This window comes from Mustela lutreola, chromosome 1, assembly GCF_030435805.1.
Source record: "Mustela lutreola isolate mMusLut2 chromosome 1, mMusLut2.pri, whole genome shotgun sequence".
NCBI lineage: Eukaryota > Metazoa > Chordata > Mammalia > Carnivora > Mustelidae > Mustela > Mustela lutreola.
This window is the reverse complement of record NC_081290.1, coordinates 283239479-283257284: the sequence shown is the minus strand read 5'-3', so window position 1 is coordinate 283257284 and position 17806 is coordinate 283239479. Positions and strand designations below refer to the sequence as shown.

Sequence of the window (17806 nt, the reverse complement as noted above, 5' to 3'; positions counted from 1 at the left end):
GCGGGATTGAGGGTTCAGGGAGAAGAGTCTATTTCACCCTGTGCTAGGGCAGGGGACAAAGTTATATGTGGTTCTGAGGAGCCTATAGCAGATGGAAACCCTGGAGGAGAGCAAGTGCCAGCAGACCAGGGCCCATGTCTCACTCTGCGTCTCCAAGTGCATATCTCAATACCTTGGTTAAAACTGTTTGTTCATAACTAATTCCACTGCTTCCAGAGGCTTCCCTGGCACACGGCTCAGGCTCCGGGCATCTCAGCCACGTCAGTTTCATCTCGCCATGCACAGTGGATCTAATACCACCACGTTCATTGGTTCGTTGCCAAAAACATGGGTCTTCTGATGCAACGTGCAACGTCATAAACCCTGAAATTTCATTCCTGATTCTAGGTCATCGCCAAGAACGCCCTCATCACACCCCGTTACTGGGCACGGGGTGCTGACAATACCCTTGAGTCGGCCGTCTCACTAAGAGTCCTCAACAGTCTTCTGCTTTCCTTCCCAAAATGCTCTGAATGATTCTGAAGCAGACTGTTAGAATTTCTTTTTGTCTTTTCCCATCCAGATTAGTTACCAAATAACTCCAGGCCTCCTTAGAAATTTGTCTTTTTTTGGGGGGGTGCCTGGGTGGCTCAGTGGGTTAAAGCCCCTGCCTTTGGCTCAGGTCATGATCCCAGGGTCCTGGGATGGAGCCCCGCATTGGGCTCTATGCTTGGCGGAGAGCCTGCTTCCTCTTCTCTCTTTCTGCCTACCTATGATCTCTGACTGCCAAATGAGTAAAAAAAATCCTTTAAAAAAAAAAAAAAAGAAATTTGTCTTTTTTTTTTACAAAAAGATTTTATTTCTTTGAGAGAAAGAGAGCATGAGCACAGCAGGAAAGTGGCAGTGCCAGCGGGAGTGGGAGAAGCAGACTCCTGCTGAGCGGGAAGCCTAACTAAGAGCATGACCTGAGCTGAAGGCAGACACTTAACTGACTGAGCCACCCAGGTGCCCCAGAAATTTGTCTAACTTTTTAATAAACTTTCTTTTTTGTTTTTTTTAAGATTTTATTTATTTATTTGTCAGAGACAGAGAGAGAGAGAGCGAGCGAGTGAGCACAGGCAGACAAAGAGGCAGGCAGAAGCAGAGGGAGAAGCAGGCTCCCTGCCGAACAAGAAGCCCGACGTGGGACTTGATCCCAGGACCCCGGGATCATGACCCGAGCCGAAGGCAGCTGCTTAACCAACTGAGCCACCCAGGCGTCCCTTTAATAAACTTTCAATTTTGGAATAACTTCAGAAGCATAGGAAAGTTGCAAAGATAATACCAAGTTCTTGTATATATACCCTTCCCCCCGCGTCCCCGAACGCCAGCACCCTGCCTGACCGGGTGCATCTGTCAAAATGAACCCAGGAACACTTGGGTGTCTCGGTCAGTTAAGCATCTGACTCTTGGGGCGCCTGGGTGGCTCAGTGGGTTAAAGCCTCTGCCTTCGGCTCGGGTCATAATCTCAGGGTCCTGGGATCGAGCCCCACATCGGGATCTCTGCTCAGCGGGGAGCCTGTCCCCCCGCCCCCAACTGACTCTCTGCCTACTTGTGATCTCTGTCAAATATATAAATAAAAATCTTAAAAAAAAAAAAAAGCATCTGACTCTTGATTTCAGCTCAGGTCATGATGGTGAGATCACACTGTGTGGGGCGTGCCTTCCGCCCCCTCCCGCCCAATCCCCACGGACTGCGTGCACGCTTTCACTCTCTCTCTCAAATAAATAAATCTCTAAAAAAACCAAAACGAAATGAAGGAATTCGCTCTGGCTTATTATTGTTAATTCCTGACTATTTGAGGGTCACTAGGTTTTCCATAATGTCCCTTTTCTCTTCCAGGATCCCAAGCAGGACCCCACAGCAAACTGAATGAAATTCCTTTTAAAACCATTCCTATTTGGTCTTTTACAAAATAACTTCCAGACACAGATGGCATGCCTCGTGTAGCCAGAACCCAGGCTCACTGGGCTCAGACCCTGGCCTTCCAAAGGGCCCGGGAAGCCGCCCACCCGCTGTCCTTCCTAGCCTCCCCCGGGGTGCTGCCAGGCACGTTCTGCAGCTTTCTCAGGGCCTGAGGAACCCAGATCCTCCTCCTCCACCCTCGCGGTGAGCAGAACAATGTTTGAACTCACACTTACCTCCATCCTCTTCGGTGGGCTGATAAAATGGAAGTGGCAGACCCTTAAAAACAGGAGAAAAGCTGAACTGAGTTCCTGGTTGAACAACAAAAAAAGGGAGGGGGTGGGCCCTGAATGTGGGTGGGGAACTGCGGCATGGGCAGGTGGGGAGGGCGGGCTGCGGTGTGGGAGGAAGAAAGCGGCCTCCGTCTTGCCCCCTGGAGCTCAAAGCTCACAGAACGGACTGTTCCTACTGTTTTCCTGTATGGCACAGAGCGGCAACGAAACCCAGGTAATGGGAGGTCACGGCTAACCTCGTTAACACCCAGCAGAAGGTGCGAGAGCACAGGTGCCCAGAGTCCCAGGATTCTAGGCAAAACCCAAGAGCAGGGAATCTGCCACTTTTGCTCTAGTTATTTGCAAATCCGTGGAGGACTGCTGCCTAGAGCAGGGGATGGCAAACTAGGGGCTTTGGGGCCCATCCGGCTACCGCCTGCTTTCACGAAGTTAGCCACACTCGCTGGCTTCTATGGCACTTCTAAGCCACCAAAGCCGTCATCGTGGCAGAGACTGTAAGGCCTGTAAAGCTTCAGATATTTACTGTACGGCCCTTTGCAGAAATGGTCTGCAGGAGGCCTGGAGGTAGCTTCCCAATCTATAGCTAGAGGACTGAGAAGCAAATAAATAGGTTCTCCGTGTTTCCAGGACGGACAGAACGGCCAATACTGTGTCTACAGCAGAGGAGGGCGGGGGGGGGCAGTCACCCTCGTACCTCATAGAGTTTGGTGGCAATAAATTTTCTACCAGTCGTGTTGATTCCTTCCATAATTACAACCTGAAGAACAAGTGGAATGGGAGATAAACAAGAGATCGGCAATAAAAGTATTTTGATAAAGTTAAAAAGTATGAAGGTACTGGGGCGTCTGACCAGGTCAGTGGGGAGGACATGTGACTCTTGGTCTTGGGGTCATGAGTTTGAGCCCCACGTTGGGGGTATTTCACTTAAAAAAACATCTATTAAGTACTAAGCGCACCTATCTCATTTTATAATTAGAAACTTGGGGGTATTTTTCTAGGAAACAAATTAAGAGGGTTGTGCCAGTAATAATAATTATGTTCCATATGGATGATCTAATTTTTTGTAACAATTCTATGAGGTAAGAAGTATTATTTCCACTTTAGAGACAAAGACACTCTGCTTCGAGATGATAAGGAGCTTGGCTACAGTGACAGGCCGTGCTGGGCGGAGATGGAGGCTGAACCCGGCAGCAGGTCCCAGGGCTGAGGTCAGAGCATTTGGGGAAATCTGGAATCTGTACACTGGAGTCTGCCCTCGGGCCAGTGCTCCCGCCACACCTCAGGAGAGTATGAGGCAGCCTGGGACGCAATGTTCATCCTACCACCGCCCCCATACACGCTGCAGAGTACACAGCACGCATGCGTCCCGTCTCACCTGTCCGGGAAACAGAGAATATTCTTTGAGCTCAGATAAATCCACTGGAATCTGAGCCCCCGAGGAATGCTCCCGGTCCCCCTCGAGAATCACGGACTTGCTGTTCAGCTTCCCATTTGTGTCACAGCCGATCTGGCCCAGCAGAGTAATGGGCTCCTACCGAAGATGTAACATACATGTGACAGTCCTGGGGGCAGGAGCTCGAGATCTGGGGTCACCAGAATGGACAGCGGAGGATTTTTTTGGCTGGGCCACCCTACTGACAAGCATCATCAGTGATTCTCAGGGCATCTGGTCTGCCCACCCACCCACTGCTTGAGGCCCTCTAAGCGGTCACCTAAGCTTGGGCATCTCTAGTGAAGATAAACTTGGTTCCTGCGCCCCCAAGGCAGCCCAGTGCATTTCTGGATAGTTTCAAACATTAACAGCTCATGTCTGTTGAGCTTACTGAATACCAGGCACGTTCTAAAGGCTTACGTGTATTAACCTGTTTAATCCTCGCAGTGATGATGAAGAGGACACTATTTCTGGACCCACTTTACAAAAGAGAGAAATCAGCCACAGGTTATGTAATTTAGTTAAGGTCAAAGTGTGGGTCAATTCTGGGTTTGAAGTGTGGCTCCAGAGCCATATCCTTAACCACACACTGTATGGTCTCTTAACAGGAAATTCTTCTTTAAATTGAGCTGAAATGTCTCTCTCTGGCTTCCTTTGTCCTGTCCCCATTCCTGGGGCAGACTGAGGAAGTCCAATCCTTCCCCACAAGACCGTGCATTGCTGCCTCCCCTCCACTGCTTCCTCCTAAACTTCCTTATATGACATGTTTTGTGTATCATCCCCAAGTGGTCAATCTTCTCTGAATGCAAACAATGACAGAAGTGCCTTAAGGAATCTTCTAGAACACATTTCCCCTTAGGTTAAAAAATGTTTCAGGGGGGCGCCTGGGTGGCTCAGTGGGTTAAAGCCTCTGCCTTCGGCTCAGGTCATGATCCCAGGGTCCTGGGATCGAGCCCCGAATCAGGCTCTCTGCTCAGCGGGGAGCCTGCTCCCCGCCCCCCACCGCCTGCCTCTCTGCCTACTTGTGATCTCTGTCTGACAAATAAATAAAATCTTAAAAAAAAAATTTCCAGAGAGAAAGCACTGGAGCATATGCCAGATTAAACCACAATTAAAGATATTGCTGGCAATGGTTGATCCGCAAGGACAGACACCAAACTAGATGAGCGACTATGGGTCACTGCTCCTGGACCCTATCCTTGCTGTTGTCCTCATAACCTGATCACTGAACACTTCTATCCGTGGGAAATCTCCAGGGGGCTACCTGCCTCACACTAGAAAGGAGAAGGCCTCAGTCTTTGCTTATGTAGAAGAACCCTAATCCAAGGGCAAAGAAAATGTTATTAAATTCGACCACGACAGATGTTCTAACTAGAACATAGACAAGAAGTAAAAAAGGGAGCAAGGATGCCTTTTTATCATTAGTTTAAAAATACAATATTAGGGAGCTAGGTGGCTCAGTGGGTTAAGCGTCTGTCTTCAGCTCAGGTCATGATCTCAGGGTCCTGGGATCGAGCCCCGCATTGGGCTCTCTGCTCAACAGGGAGCCTGCTCACCTCCCCCCCAATGCCCCCCACTGCCTGCTTGTGATCTCTTTTTATCAAATAAATAAAATCTTCTTAAAAATTTACAGTATTATTTAGGAAGGACTATTAGAACGATTCTTACTTGAGCTGGGACCAGAACAGGAGCAAAAGCCTCAATCTTGTAATGTTCCTTGAGTTCACTGCCAAGTTCCTCTATCTTACAGGTCAGAACTGAAAGCCCAGAGAGGGGAAAAGTATTGTGTTTAGGACATTCCACTTGTAAAGGGAGAAGATACAGCGCATTGTAAAATACTGAAGTCAGTCAATTTACAGAAGTAGGAGGTGCCCAGGACTTCCTGCTAAAGCCCTAGCCAATCTCCCAGTATCTAGTGGCTGAAATTTGGCCACAGATCACGTGGCACACTCCCCGAGAGTCAGCACAGATGCCCACAACCCAGCCTTCCTTTCCTTCTGGTCATCAGTGAGGTTTAGGGCAAGTCAAGTCCAACCTGGAGAATCTTCCATTCTTTACAAGGAAGACACCATAAATGTCTTTGATTTTCATTGGCTTCTACGCAGTTCAAATGGTTGTCACCGGGAAATGGTTATGTGCTTTCTCTTTAGGGAAGCGGAGTGACTTGGGAGAATTGCTGAGAGGGTCACGTCCTGTCCCTCCACTGCTAGGGGCATCCTGAGGACATCTACGAACTTCTGTATTCAAAGGAGACCTTGGAACTTGTTCTACCGGCCTAGCTAAAGCTGTGTTACTTACTCTACGCCTTTCCAGGTGGTTTTATATTCTCCAGAATCGCAAAAAGATAAACAATTACCGTCTCGAATATCTGGAAGCTTCTGGAACATTGATTTGTAGCTCCTGGTGAGTGACTCTGGACCCCCCAAGACCTTCAGGCTGAGGTTACCGGCCCCTCCTCTTCCAGACCAAGATACTCCCTGTGCTGAACCAAAGGAGGTAACCACTTCTCCTCGGTTATTTCTCGAGCTGTATTTCTGAGAGGGAGTAGCACTGATTGGAAGCAAAAGAGATACGCATTACCGAGTTTGTATTTAAAGTGTGAGGTGAATAAAATGAGGTAACCTTTTGGAAAGGGGGACTGGAGAAACGTCAAGCTGGCCTCACATTTTATAAATCTTATCAGCTTAATGGGGTTGGATATACCCAGACCTTTAAGGAATTTCAGGAATGAGGGTAAGCTTAGAGACAGAGACATATTTTCAAAAGGCTTTCTCCTGGATTACAGCTAAACAAAGGAAAACCAAACTGAACTCTGGATTGATTAAAAAGCGAGTCTGAAGTACCACTTTCTTTTCTCTCTTACAATTTTTTTTTTTAAAAGATTTTATTTATTTATTTGACAGAGAGAGATTATAAGTAGGCAGAGAGAGAGAGAGGAGGAAGCAGGCTCCCTGCTGAGCAGAGAGCCCGATGTGGGACTCGATCCCAGGACCCTGAGATCATGACCTGAGCCGAAGGCAGTGGCTTAACCCACTGAGCCACCCAGGCACCCCCTCTCTTACAATTTTTTAAAAGATTTTTTTATTAGAGAGAAAGAGAGGGAACAGGCAGGGGAGGGTCAGAGACAGAGGCAGACTCCCCGCTGAGCAGGGAGCCTGATGCAGGGCTCAATCCCAGGTTCCTGAGATCATGACGTGAGCTGAAGGTAGACGCTCAACCAACTGAGCCACTCAAAGGCCTCTCTTATGATTTTTTTCCCCGCACGTACTAGAATACCCTAGAGCCTGGCTGTGGATAAGACCAAAGTTGCTGTGCATCTCTAATACGGCACAACACAGCTCAAGGTAGACACCACACTGAAATGAAGGTCAAAGGACTTAATCAGCCCCCCGTGTGTGTAGATGGGGCTGTACTGAGTTCAGCCAGCTGGTGGAAAACCGTTCCCACTCTCCGAGGCCCAGCTGACAAGCGCTCGTATTTCCACGGCCCGCCTGGTAAACAAGAACACGGAGGTCACTGAGCTCCCCGGAAGGCCATGCGGGCCTCCCACCCCCTGGCTGGGAACGCAGCTGGCAGCGAGCTCGCTTTCAGACGGTCTGCCCCTAGGACCCAAGCTCTGCAGGCGACAGTTTCACAGGCGATACTGAAACTGGAGCCATGGTTCCTGCTTCCCATAGAGGCTATGGGAGAGGAGCTCAGTTAATGAGCTCGGGCCCTGCGCTGCTTCTACGTGAATAATTTACAGGTTACTTCCATAAATTACAAAACCAGTTTCTGATGTCAGCTTTATTAGCGTGCATTAAAAAATGCCAAGGCAGCACAGGGCCGCCTTCTCTGAGCTCCTCCCCAAGCGGCCCCGTGGGACAGCCATCACTGCTGGCCCCTTAGTGCCAGGACACTTCAAGGGACTGCTGCTGTCACCGTGCTGGCTCGGCTGATGAGAACCGTCTCTACCCAGCAAGTTTCAAAGATGGCCTCGTATGTCTAGAAAGCTCACTTCCCAAACCCGTTTGAGAACTCCCGAAAGCAGCAGGGGATCATGCTAGGGAAACTGTCCTTCCAAGTCCCATGGCCGCTCTTCTGGAGTGACCGTTGTCACCTCCTTTCTCAAGCGGCAGAACTGGACAATCTTCAGTTCTGCTCTGTCGACAAGGGGACCACGGCACAAGCAGTTCGAATTTCCCTAAACGGTAAACGTGACGGGTCCTTGGCCTGACGCAGCAGCACCAAGCCTCTCTTCCACCCAGCAGGGCCATCGCCTATGGAATGTGCTAACAGGAGACATGTCATTTACGGATTTCAAAAAAATCACATGTGATCTTTGTGGATTTACGTGCAGAGGTGGCAGCAGGATAAAAATGCCAACTAAGTCCGCGCAGACGCACAGTGACATGCAAACTCTCAGGAACTAGCTGTAACCTGAGAGAGGAACAATAAGCAGGTTTTCCAACAAGATGAACACAGATATGTGCTTTTCTTTTAAAAAAAATAGACGCTGTGGGGGCGCCTGGATGGCTCAGTAAGCTAAGCGTCCGCCTTCGGCTCAGGCAGGTCGTGATTCTAGGCTCCTGGGATGGAGCCCCACATCGGGTTCTCTGCTCAGCGGGGTGCCTGCTTCTCCCTCTCCCTCTGCCTGCCACTCCCCCTGCTTGTGCTCTCTGACAAATAAAATCTTAAAGAAAAAGTTGATACTAGAGATGAAAAGAAGAAGAACAAGGCGAAGAAACCCAACAACAACAGAACTAACAGAGGCAGATGGAAACCTATCTGTCTCCCTTGGCAAGACTCCCAAGACTCACGGGCTTCTGAATAGACAGGTTGTTTTCCGGAGAAGGTATCTGTTCCTGATCTGGGAAATGAGCCCCAGAAAAGTGGGTGGAAAGTGAGTTTCCTTAACGACTGGAAGACGCAGTAATTTTCCACACAGGAAGGTTAGGCAGCGAGAGCAGACAGCAGTAAGCCCTCGAGCCAGACACCAGAGCCACACGCTCACCTGCATGGACTCCCTCACTCCGGAGGGTCAGTCCCTCAACAATCACAGAAAGGGGAGAGCCGGCCCGCTGTCCGGCAGCTGGATCCATTCTGATCCGTACCTTGGAGAGAAACTTGACGGCGAAAGGAGTTGATGGGGGCTCCGAGTAGACACAGTCCTTTTTGTTAGGGGGGTTTCTGGGGTGGTGATAGCTCGCTTCTGAGAACCCTAGAACAAAACAGAAAACGAGATCCCAGTCACCGAAGACCCAAGTAGCTAACTGAGGGTACGGCCACTCAGGAAGAAAAGCACGATCAGTGCCCAAGTGAAGGGCATAAGGTAGGACTGGGCTGGTTCCCTTCTTAAGGCCCCATCTCCAAGCAAAATCCCATATAGAAATCTTCAGCAGCCATCACCAAATCCATCAGAATCCTGTCCCCATTTTGAAGGCAATTATGAAAAAGGATCAACATTTCCCAGAAAGGACTGCCAGACCGGCAATCTGTCCTGTCAAACTGTTCATGTGGTCACTTTCTTTCCCCGCCCCTTTGCTCTGGAACAGCTAGAAATTTTAATCTGCACAGACACATTATCCTGACAAGGGGTAGGACCACATTACTACTCATTTTGGCAAAATCCCCTGCACGTTTTCACAATTAGAGAAGGGAAATGACTCTGGGAAGAGAGCATGGTTGAGCCCGTAGTCTGAGTGTGCAGCAAACGCCTCACTCATGGTCACTCCTGTTCTCGGGCTTTTGCTCATCCACAGGAATCCAAAGTAAACCCAGGACAGAGGATGAGACCCGCGGCTCCGAGGTCTGCTGCTTTCCAGAGTCTGGGACGGCTGACTGGGGCAGAGCAGGGGTAAACTCTTTGCCGGGACCACAACCAGGAGGCCCGCGGCTCTGCAGAGGATTCCCTGCCCTTGGGCTCCTCCTGGCTGCGCACCAAAGTCATGTCACCACAGCCTCCTGCTGGTGACGACTGGGGTCAAACACTGGAGAACAGACGCAAGGCCATTATCAAGTAGCTGGGACAGAAATTAGGTTTTAAAAAGACCCTGATGCTACCGCTCTTGTACAATAACCAAATTTTTAATATTCCTCTCTGCTATTTTCATATTTTTCCAATTTAAAAAATATATGAATTCTAATATTTACAATCTTAGTTTAAATATAAACCTTTATTTGAGTATTACCTATACTGATTTTTTCCACACTATATTAACTATGAACATTTTCCCACCAACTCTGTCCTTTTTTAGTAGCTGTGATTAAACTGATACACTGGGTTGACGTGAATACTTCTCTACTGCTGGGTGAATGGGTGCTTGTACCTTTGGCTGATCCTAAATAATGCTGATGCTCATCTTCACACAGATGGCTTCCCCCATAATTCAGATTACTTCCTTAGGAGAGATTCTGACTAGGGACTATTACCGGGCCAAAGGATGGGTAAGATTTTATGGTTTTGGTGTATTTCCTCAAACTAATATCTTTTTTTTTTTTTAAAGATTTTATTTATTTATTTGACAGACGGAGATCACAAGTAGGCAGAGAGGCAGGCAGAGAGAGACAGAGAAGCAGGCTCCCTGCTGAGCAGAGATCCCGATACGGGACTCGATCCCAGGACCCTGGGATCATGACCTGAGCTGAAGGCAGAGGCTTTATTTAACCCACTGAACCATCCAGGCGCCCCTCAAACTAATATCCTAAATGACTCCTATAATCCACAGAGGCTGTGGAACTCTAGGTCCAAGGTTAGGAGCAGGTATTTCAAGAGAAGGACAGTCCATCTCCCAGGACTTGGCGAGAGGATGGGAGACAGGGCAGTTTCATGGCCTTTGTCCTCAGCGCTCGCAGCCAAACCCGATGGTGTCAACAGACCAACTCCAGTCAGACTTCTCGGGGATGTGCTCGCTCTGAACACACTCAAGAGATTTGCTATTAATGCTGCACGTCTAGGCATTTACAGTGAGAAAAGCCAGGACCGAGGAGACCATATTCTCATATCCTGGGGCAAGCACATTCTCACACCACCCAGAAACCCAAATTATAGCCCAGGTTGCCAATTTATTCATTTACTAGGAAGCCGATGCTGGTGGCACGGGAACTTCAGATCCGCAGGCTAACCCATTCTCTCCGATCAGGCAGGACATGTGGAAAGCAGAATGATCACCAGGGGATTTATGGCGAGCGCAGAGGCAGAATAGTTATTAACTGCACAAGTCAAACATTTAATGATGATCGGAGGAGGCCACCAGGACACTGGGCTCTACACCATGGGCACACCTGCCTCGGAGACCCAGCAAGGGTCTGGCAAGCTCGCTGTGCACTGTTTGTGCGAGGAAAGGCCAACGTGTGGCCCCATGACTACGCAGTCAGGAGGCCACTGATGTACGGCCTAACGATGACTGAGCAGTTTCCTGGGATAGGTATGATTCTAGGTATTTCATGTTCCTCTGGGCCAGACCCACGTGGCATCTCCTCTGGGCTTTCCACTGGTCTTTCATCTTGTTTGTTCATTTCAGTCCAACCCACTTAACTCTGATTCCGGGGTCACCAGCTGTGACTCCTAACTGAGCGTCCATGGCAGGAACGGGCATCCTTAGAATGGCATTTCTCTCCCTGGAGGGGCATATACTCCCCTGGGAAACCAAGTAAATTTGTATTTGACCTACGCGTCAGTCCACAGAGCGCTGGGTGACCAGGAGTCAGTCCCCAAGAACACGCTCAGCTCTGGACATACAGACAGATCGCAACTGCTGGACCTGTGAGGCCGTCACATGAAGCAGCCTCACCAGGGCCCGCAATCCCAGCTGGTGGTGCTCCTTAGGGAGCCAAGCAACCGTCCTTACTCAGAAGGTCTGTCCTTCAACTATTAACACGCCAGGCTCTGGGAAAACAGCAGCAAACACAGCCATGTTTCTGCTCTCAGGGAGCTTCTGTTCTAACACAGGGAGGCAGACTGACACAGAGCAGTAAATACACAACCTGCCTCATGTTAGTAAGTGCCACGGAGAAAAGGAAAGCAAGAGAAGGAAACCAAGGCGCGAAAGAGGAGGGGCTTGCTCTCGGCCGTGGGTCTGTTCCCTCAGACAGGGGACAGAGGAGGCGGACTCATGTCTGGGGTGTCTGAAGAGCAGAGAGACCGCCAGAGTGAGGAGGAGAGGGAAGTGGACAGGGAGTGGGGCCAACTCAGACCCTCACACACTTCCTGAATGTGATCGGGGAAGATGGGGGAGACGGTGGAGGGCGGGGGAGCAGCAAATCCTGGCCTTGTGTTTGAAAGGAGATGGCACACGGTGCCTACTGTGTGAACGGCTCAGAGACGGACATAGCAGAAAGCAGCCAGGACAGGGAACTGTCCTGCTCATCCAGGAGAGGACAGTACCAAGGACCTGGTGGCAACAGGTCCCGGTGCACAAGGGGAGAGGGCTGGTGAATGAGTTGTTTTGTGTCAGCAACTTCACAGGGCATGTTTTCAGCTTTCTTGCTCTCTGCAGGCACACCTAAACTACTTGCCTTCTTCCTCATGATGCAACTGGACTTTGAAAAATTAAGGCTTCCTCCGTGTTTATGGATTTCTACAAATTTATTTTGAGCTTCTTCTTCTTCTTCTTCTTCTTTTTTTTTTTTTAAAGATTTTATTTATTTATTTGCTAGGGATCACAAGTAGGCAGAGAGGCAGGCAGAGAGAGAGGGGGAAGCAGGCTCCCTGCTGGGCAGAAAGCGTGACTCGGGGCTCTATCCCAGGATCCTGAGATCATGCCCTGAGCCAAAAGCAGAGGCTTTAACCCACTGAGCCTCCCAGGCGCCCCTATTTTGAGCTTCTTAAGGGCAGAGCCCAGCCGTGCCTGTTCTCTCCACCACTGCTCTCCCAGCATCTGGTACTGAGCCTGGCACACAGCAGCTACTCAGTAAATGAATGGAAGCATCGGGATCTTAGAGATAAGGAAGCTGCAGCTCAGAGGGATAAAATAACTCACCCAAGGTCCTCTAGGTCTTCTGACACAGGCTCTGACATCAACACTATCCCACTACCCTAGCCTACCCCTCATGCTAGGATCCAACATTGGAACTGAATCATTCAGTTACAGCACCTCCACCGGATACAACGCTCTGCAACTTTTACGAAGAGTAATAATGGAGAAACTGTATTTATGAACATTTTATGATGCTTATGCTAGTTGAAAAAAGGCAGGATAGCTCTATGGTTCCAAGGACTGCCATTACGTAAACACGGCTATGCCTGTGACGGAAAGGAGGCCGTGTCAGTGGCAGCACGGCAGCAACTGTATGGGTGGCTCCTTTTCTCCCTCAGAACTTCGAATGTCGTGACACTGTTTTTAGAATAAAGAAAAAAGGCTACTCGTGGGAAGCGATCTCCAACCTAGACTGACCTTAGAGGGCGTGGTGTAGGAGTCCAAGAGGCTCTCTTCTTCTTTCTCCACTTCGATTCTACAAACAGTGCTCAGGAAAAACAGACTTCCATCCGAAATTGAAGGCAAGGGTCGATTAAACAAGAAAGCCAATTAGTAGGTACTCTAATTATTACTTGCTTTTAAATTACGCAAATTACAAGATACAGCACCCAGCTTTCTATAAAGACCAGCAGCAGGAAAGGATACAGCTCTTGGATGGAAACAATGTCTCTGGCTCCAGCGTGCCCACCATCCCTGGGCGCTCTGGACGATTTTTTGCTCAGACACTGAGGAATAAAAGATAATGAATGTATTATTCCATAGTCAAGTAACAGAGGAGGTGTGCTCCAGAGCTGTGAGGTAATAACAGGCATTCAAAATACAATCTAATATATAAAATTCCTCCAAGAAAGAGTTAAGTCAAGACAATGCACGGCAGGCTAGCAAAGAAGAGTTCTCCTGGGACTGTTTGCAACCGCTCAAAGCTAACACCACCATCAATGATTTGCTGAAGGCCTACATACCACCCAACATACTGTTTCAGGTGATTCTGACCCACTCTCGTCTAATTCTTACAATAACCATAAAAAAATACGGGTTATTAGAACCAGTAACCGAAGAGGAAATGGACGCTGAGGGACAGACGTTATGTTGGCTGCCCCTGTGCACACTGGGCCAGAGTTCAGCTGTGTTTCTGAAGCCCACACTCATCTCACACCACCTCCCCCTGAAGAGGAGGAATGGAGAATTTCATTATTAGTTTCCTTACATTTTGTTCTTACCTCATGCTCAAAAGAGTTCAGGATGTCTGGGGTGAGGCCAACTTTCCCCGTTCTGGTGCAGAAGGCTATCAGCTCGGCTACCATGCCCTCCTCGTTCTGTCCGTACAGGAGGCACAGCTCCACCACTGCGGGAAGGGAAAGAGTGCAGGTGAGACCACAGATGGTTTCTCGCAGCTTCCGCCCGGGAAAAGTGAAAACAGTCTTTGATTTCTTCAGTCAGTGTTTCCTCAGCACCCACTGGTGCCAGGCCCGGTTCCAGGCATGAGAATAGAGCAGTGAACAACAGAGAAGAATCCTTATCTCCACAAAGCTTAGTCTTGGAGACAGAAAACAAGGAAATAAAATCTGTGCTATGTTAGATGGTTCAATGTGCTGCGTAGAAGAAAGCTGGGTGCACCCAGGTGGCTCGGTCCGGTAAGCAGCTGCCTTTAGCTCAGGTCATGATCCCAGTGTCCTGGGACGGAACCCCAGGTTGGGCTCCTTGCTCAGCGGGGAGTCTAATTCTCCCTCCTCCTGTGCGCTCTCTCTTTTCTAAGATTTTATTTATTTATTTGAGAGAGACTGTGAGAGAGAGAGAGAGCACGAAAGGCGGAAGGGTCAGAGGGAGAAGCAGAGTCCCCGCTGAGCAGGGAGCCCGATGTGGGCTTGACCCCAGGACGCTGGGATCATGACCCAAGCCTAAGGCAGACGCTTAACCCACTGAGCCACCCAGTGCCCCTCCCTCCCTTGCTCTTGCTCTCTCTCCCTCTTCCCCTTTCAAATAAATAAAATCTTAAAAAAATAGATAAGATTAAAAAGAAAAAGAAAGCTGGGGAAGGGATCAGAGGTTTGGGAGCAGGGATTGGTCATTTTCAATACAGGGATTAGGGAAGGCTTTGCTGAGAAGGTGGAGAGCGAGCCATGCAGTATTTAGGGAAAGAGATTTCATGCAAAGATCCGGAGGCAGAAGCGAGATCACCACTGCGGCTAGAACACAGTGAGGAAGGAGACAGACAAGGAGTTCAAGGGGGAGCCGATTGTTGGCCACTAGTTAGTGGTTAGTACCCCGAGCAACTTAGAAAATCACCAGAGGGTTAGTACCCTGGTTAGTACCCCGAGCAACTTAGAAAATCACCAGAGGGTTCGGACAGGGCGGTAACATGGCCCAGCTTCCGGTGAACAGGGTCACTCTGGATGCCGTGTTAAGCAAAGAGCGAGCGAAGGAGGCAAGGGTAGCATCAGGGGAACCAGTGAAGAGAACCGTGGCAAAGTGCAAGCGAGCAATGCCGGCGGCTTGGACCAAGGTGGGGGCAGTGAGGTGTGGCGAGAAGTGGTTGGACCTCACACAGGAAGCATCGTGAGGGTAAAGCCAATGGGATTTGCTGATGGTGAAGAAAAAACAGAATCAAAGATGATGTGGGTTTCAGGCTGAGCACCTGGAAGGGTGGGGAAGAGAGCAGCAGGAAGTCCTACGAGGAAAGGGAAGACACACGGTTTTTAGATGCATGGAGTTCGAGGTGCCCATTACACACCCAGCTAGCAGCTGGACAAGTGAGCTGGCCATTTAGCAAGTGGTCCAGGCTAAGATAGGCACCTGGAAATCATCAGCAACACATGGGATGAAAGGCCGAGAGACCACATGAGATTCCCTAAGGAAGTGTGTGCATCTGGGACTCAGCATGAGCCTGAGAAGCGGTGACAAGCAAGATAAGAGAACAAGTAGGTGTAGTGTCTGAGAAGCTAAGAGATGTGTTTCAAAGAAGACACGACAAACGGTGTCAAATGCTAATTCCGGATGGGAACTGAAAAGTCACCCCGAGTTTAGCTAAGTTAAGGTCACTGGTGACCCTGAGAGAAGCAATTTCAGAGAAGCCGTGGGGATGAAAAAGATTACTGAAACAGGCTTAAGGAGGACAAATCTGAAGACAGCAAATACAGAAAACAGACAACCCTTTTGAAGAGGTTTGCTGTAATTGGGGAGGAAAGAACTGGAAGTGGGAATGGGTTCAACAGAGTATTTTATTTTTATTTTTTAAAGATTTTATTTATTTATTTGACAGAGAGAGAGATCACAAGTAGGCAGAGAGACAGGCAGGGGGGGTGGGGGGGGTTTAGCAGGCTCCCTGCCGAGCACAGAGCCCAGTGCAGGGCTGGATCCCAGAACCCTGAGATCCTGAACCCTGAGATCCCAGAGAACCCTGAGATCCTGATCCCCTGAGATCCCAGAACCCTGAGATCCCAGAAACCTGAGCTGAAGGCAGAGGCTTTAACCCACTGAGCCACCCAGGTGTCCTTCAACAGAGTATTTTAAAAGTGGAGCAAGAACCACACTACTGTGCTATCAGGAGAAAAACTCTCATAGTGAGAAAAATAGAAAACATGTAAGAGGTTAGAATTACTGGAGCAATGTTCGTAAGAAGGTTCGAGAAGGAATGGGATTTAGGACTCTAGTTGGGGGGGGTCTGGATTTTACTAGGAATAGGGAGAATTTATTCATTGGAATAAGGCATCAGAAGAGGTAGGTGTGAAGAAGTAATGGTGGAAGTTTTCTGTTTCTACTTTTTTGGTGAGACAAGAAGTTCATCAGCTTTGAGTGGGACAGAAGGACCTTAAAGGAGAAGGTGACAAACTTAAAAGTCCCACTGAGGTTAGTAATTATGAATTCAAAGACTAGAATTCTAACACCACTGCCAAAGTAGTTCTGTGAGATAAAAGCAACAGCATTTTGGAAAAGAATGCACTGGGCATAAGACCTTGGAGAATTCTGGTATCTCACGGAAAGTTAACATGTTTGCATTTTGGTTTTACACATTAAAAAAGAAGTTCTAAATGTTGACGAATGGTTAGGGCAGGGGCACGTTCATCACGATTCTGAAACTGAGAACTCTACACCTCCCAAGACACTGCTTCTGACATCTCCTGCCCCAGAGCCTGACCAGTAAGAGGGAGCACCCACACTCGATGAGAGGAGACTGGGGTTCAGACAAGCCGTCTCCTGGTCTGTTTCAGCCTCTGTAAACAGCTGACAAGCTCCCCAGCGTTTTTATCAGAGCTAAAATTCAATTTGGGGAACCCACCTCAAGGGATCATATTTGCACAGACCACCAACAGCTTTGATGAGAAGTGATGGATCAGAAGTTTACAGCCAGGCTGGAAAGGGAGGAGCCACGAATAAAAAGTTACATTTCAAACCCCCCACGGCTCTTGTTCTGTTTTGGAGGCTTAAAGAATTTCACAACTCGCGCCACCGGGCCTAGTCTGATCCTGGCACCGCCCAATTCCACCTTTCCGAAACTGCGCGGGTTTAAAGTCGTGCTTCATATTCTTACTCTTGAGTTGGGATCCAAGCAGGACACTGCAAACGCTGCCAAGTCCCTACATCCCATATCGCAAGACTTGGTTTAATTTTTCGCCTCCCAAACACCAAGAGGTCTGATCTAGGGGAGGGGAGAAACTTGGCTGCGTTCCCTTTGGGGTTCTAGGCGACTGGGAACACCGAGCGGGAGCGCGGATCCCGGCTGGGGGCGGCGCGGGGCCGAGGCACTCACATTTCTCGGTCAGAGCCGCCTCGCATTCTACGTCGAAGATCTGCAACTCTTCCACCAGGCGCTGGGCGCACACGCTCATGGTGACCCCGCAGGGAAGCCGGGGGCCCGGCCCACCGAGCTCCGACCTGAGTTCCGGGAACCCACGGCGTGGAGACTGATGGGGAGGACGAGGTTCCTCGGATCCTGGGCACCCTCACAGAGAGCGAGACGGAAGAGGACCAAATGGCCCAAGACCTCCGGCGGTCGGAAGGCCCCGGCCTCAGCCACGGAGAAACACTTCTTTTTAATGTGGGAGGAGCCCCCAAGCGCCCGAAGGGAGGAAGCCGAAAGCTCGTTAACTCGCACTCCTGGGGAGAACGTCCTGCTCCCTAAAAGCTATCGCGAAGCACCTCCAGGACTGGGACAGAACAGCTCAAGCAGCGAAAACCCGCCAAATGGTTTGCACGGCGCGCG

The 17806-nt window shown here is 49.4% G+C and overlaps 1 protein-coding gene across 3 annotated transcripts in view; it reads right to left on the bottom strand.

Annotated features, from left to right (window-relative positions):
- POLA2 (DNA polymerase alpha 2, accessory subunit) overlaps positions 1 to 17806 on the bottom strand; it is a 27053-nt gene extending 9247 nt beyond the window's left edge. Inside the window, exons 1-10 of one of the 3 annotated variants that reach the window (XM_059146951.1) lie at positions 17354 to 17806; positions 13827 to 13951; positions 13252 to 13331; positions 13024 to 13081; positions 8743 to 8849; positions 6006 to 6199; positions 5318 to 5406; positions 3593 to 3748; positions 2912 to 2974; positions 2161 to 2203 (exon numbers count right to left, since the gene is read on the bottom strand). In XM_059146951.1, the coding sequence (XP_059002934.1) occupies positions 2161 to 2203; positions 2912 to 2974; positions 3593 to 3748; positions 5318 to 5406; positions 6006 to 6199; positions 8743 to 8849; positions 13024 to 13081; positions 13252 to 13331; positions 13827 to 13951; positions 17354 to 17432 (994 nt within the window). In that variant the 5' untranslated portion in view covers positions 17433 to 17806. The remainder of the gene's footprint in view (positions 1 to 2160; positions 2204 to 2911; positions 2975 to 3592; positions 3749 to 5317; positions 5407 to 6005; positions 6200 to 8742; positions 8850 to 13023; positions 13082 to 13251; positions 13332 to 13826; positions 13952 to 17353) is intronic. The other 2 variants (XM_059146959.1, XM_059146969.1) reach the window with 2 other exon arrangements.